The sequence below is a fragment of the Atta colombica genome, unplaced genomic scaffold, assembly GCF_001594045.1.
Source record: "Atta colombica isolate Treedump-2 unplaced genomic scaffold, Acol1.0 scaffold9, whole genome shotgun sequence".
NCBI classification, from domain to species: domain Eukaryota; kingdom Metazoa; phylum Arthropoda; class Insecta; order Hymenoptera; family Formicidae; genus Atta; species Atta colombica.
In genome coordinates, this window is record NW_017259583.1 from 272,610 (window position 1) to 276,001 (window position 3,392).

A 3,392-nucleotide genomic window follows, 5' to 3' on the forward strand; every position below is an offset into this window, starting at 1 on the left:
TAGACGTCCTAAAGTCGATATTGGAAGGACGTCTGTACAAAATCGACGTCTGTACAAAGTCGATTCTAAAAGCCTGACTTAGCAAAGTCAACTTACAGTCGACTTATCGACGTTTGTTAGGAAGGCCTTGGAATTTGAAGTGAGGTAGGTATATGTTTGATATTTGTTAAATGTGAGAAAGAGGATGCTAATGCAGTCTTTTTCTAGTGCAGGAACAGAAAAGAGACCATATAACAGGCCTTATACTCGTATTCATTATAATCAAGCCTTTAAGACGGCTTGAAATAAGAATCGACTATGAATACTGGCCTATGAATATGGATACAATCACGTGATCACCTTGATTTATTTTGACTTTAAAAATGAGCGTTAAGCATCAGCATGAAAAGGCATCCTTAGGTCCTGCGTATAAAAGGAATAAAGAATAAACGATTTCAATCTATCAAAAATCATGTATCTGTATTCCGATGTATCTGATTTCTGAGGTTACAATCATTTATTCTTTATTTCTAGGCTACGTTCCAAAACTTCCTCTCTGAGAAAAATTTTACTCGAAATATATAGTACACGTAACGTATACTATAGCATAGTGTAAAATCTTCCTCGAAGAGGAAGTTTTGGAACGTAGCCCTAATTCCTTTTATTGTGCGCAGGGCCTTATACTGTGGCCAGGCTTTACTGATTCTATTTATAGGATCATTAGTTTAGAATCGTTCGGTCACTAGTTACAGTGATGTCTCGATCTTATACAGTGAGGATTGATAATTAAAAAATGTTTTCAATGTTTTTTAGTTGCAAAATTATACAATATATTGTCTTAATTTAAATTTATAGAAAAATGAAATTGTTATCAACTGTGAACAGGCAATCGGTGTTACCGATTTTACTCGGCATATCTTTAACAACTTTGGGATTATCAGTGGCAATTTTGCTGTATACTATGGTTGAAAAAGTAAAGCTTGCTTTCTTGACATAAAATTTCTTTATTCTAAAGTTGTTTTTATTTCTAAAATCTATTTTATAATGTATTTTTTGTTTCCTGTTTTTTGCTATTTTTTAAGCCTATTCGACTATGTGCTTTCCTGTTTCTTGCTTTTTATGCTCTTGCTATTTTTCCCTTTGCAATCATTTTATCGACAATTATATTTCTTGTCTCCTTCGAAGTTCGTTAATTTTTCTCAGGTGATATAAAACAAAAAATCGGATAAATAGCAAAAAGACAAGATATAAAAAATAGTAAAAAGCAAAAATAGCAAAAAGAAAACAGAAAACAAAATGCATATAGAATAAGCTTTAAAATTAATGAATATTGAAAGAAATAGGAAATAGTAGCAAGAAATAAATTGTTAAAATGATCACAAAGAGGAGAAAAACAAGAAATTGGAAATATTATATAAAGCATATTGTAAAATAGGCTTAATCTGTCTGTGAAGTTCAATGAAATTTATTTGTTTCGTAAATATAATCTTATTATATTGTAGGATGATAATGATAGAAAGAAATATGGTCGGATATCCAAATGCAAAGAAATTTGCGTGGAATTTAAAATGCCTGAGAAGTATGTATCTGCTGTTATTGGTAAAGGTGGTGCTGTAATAAGAAATATAGAAGAGTTAACCAACACACGCATTAAAATGGAAAAGGCAGACTTATATTGTTCAGATCGTGTCTGTTACATTTGGTCTGATAACGCAGAAAACATTTATTCAGCACAGAATATGATACAATCTATAATAAAGAATCTACCTATCATTGAAACCTTTGAATTGTTTATCCCTTTTGAAGTTTCTAGAAGAATTTTAAAAAAAAATTGGAATGATTTTGGATTTGCGCAAGAGATTCAAAAAACTCACGGTACAAAAATTATACTTGAGAGTGATCCTCATAAAACTGAAAGTATGTTCCCAAAATTTATATAAAATTTGCAATATTATTATGTTATTACTATAATTACTAATTTTTTATAGCTGGATTCAAAAGAAGGATAATACTAAAGGGAACTGCTGATCAAATAGCAGCAGCCATTATTCAAATAGAAGATAAAATTCAAGACGAAATTAAGACTGAAGTTCAATTAAGAATGCAAGTTGCAACTGCAAGAATATCTGAGCTATTCCATATTAACACTGATAAAAATACAACAGAGGATCATTCTGATATTGAAACTTATAAATTATTAATGCCACATGAAGCTTGTGGAAGGATCATACGAAAAAATGGATACACAGTGCAAGAAATGGAAAGATTCTCTGGTGCAAAAATCATACTTGAAAATATTGCTAATAAATTTGAAAGTAAATATTTTTAAACATTTTTCATGATTTATCTAAATTGATAAGATGTTTATATTTTATTATTAACTGTATTATTTATTATTAAGTGTGTTAACTGTATATATGATGTATTTTATTATTAACTGTATATATGATGTATAGTTAATTCATTATAAATGAAAAATGGATAAACTTGATTATCAAGAATCAAGATCCACTTTGATCACTTTGAAAATTTGATACATTTGTTTTTTAATTAAATCTCTGTATTCTGTTGGAGTCTATAATAACAATTAATGCAATAATTATGATGTTTTTTTATAGATCAAAGAAATGTAACAATAATTGGGACTGGTAAACAAATTGAACTAGCTACTAATCAGATAAAAAATAAAATTAAAGAGGCAATTGAATCTCGTAATGAATGGAATTATGAATCTACAGTGATAAAAAGCATATCTGATTCTCCATGTAACAATGGTATTAGAACATTTAGTAATGTTTTAAAGACTGTAGAAGAAGATATTTAAAAAACAAATTATTTGTGAAATATTTGATTTTGTAAATTTTATAAATTTATATTTCATTAAAATTCATTAATATTTGATTTTTATATTGCATATTTACAATTAAATTTTGATTTAAATAGAAGGTTTAATGGAAGTATATGTATCTGCAATGGAAACGCCAAGTCTATTTTGGATTCAAGTGGTTGGTTCTGCAAATATTCGTTTACAACACTTAGTACACGATATGACCAAATATTACAATGAAAAGGAAAATTGTCAACTCCATATCATGAAAAAAGTAAATAAAAACGTAACTCATTTAATTTTATTGCTGTAACGAGATTTAAAACAAGATAAATATAAACAAGAGACAAGAGAATTGTATAATTATACATATAATATTATAGAATCATTTTTTATTCCTGCAATCTCTGAATTGCACACAGTGCAATAAGTTGAAACAAACATATAGAGAGTGCAGGAATAAAAAAAAACATTTTTATAAATGATATGCAATCATAAGTGAGTCAACTGATGTGTGAATAATATAAAGATGCAAAAAGAACTAAATATTATATAATATCTATATTTTTATATAATATCTATATTT

The 3,392-nt window shown here is 27.8% G+C and overlaps 1 protein-coding gene across 3 annotated transcripts in view; it reads left to right on the forward strand.

The window, feature by feature from the left end:
* The first annotated feature begins 625 nt into the window (after positions 1–625).
* Positions 626–3,392, forward strand: part of LOC108693309 (tudor and KH domain-containing protein-like) — a 10,313-nt gene continuing 7,546 nt past the window's right edge. For 2 of the 3 annotated variants that reach the window (XM_018202190.1, XM_018202192.1), the window contains exons 1-5: positions 626–952; positions 1,482–1,896; positions 1,968–2,294; positions 2,598–2,753; positions 2,923–3,080. In XM_018202190.1, coding sequence (XP_018057679.1) covers positions 839–952; positions 1,482–1,896; positions 1,968–2,294; positions 2,598–2,753; positions 2,923–3,080 — 1,170 coding nt within the window. In that variant the 5' untranslated portion in view covers positions 626–838. The remainder of the gene's footprint in view (positions 953–1,481; positions 1,897–1,967; positions 2,295–2,597; positions 2,754–2,922; positions 3,081–3,392) is intronic. The other variant, XM_018202191.1, reaches the window with a different exon arrangement.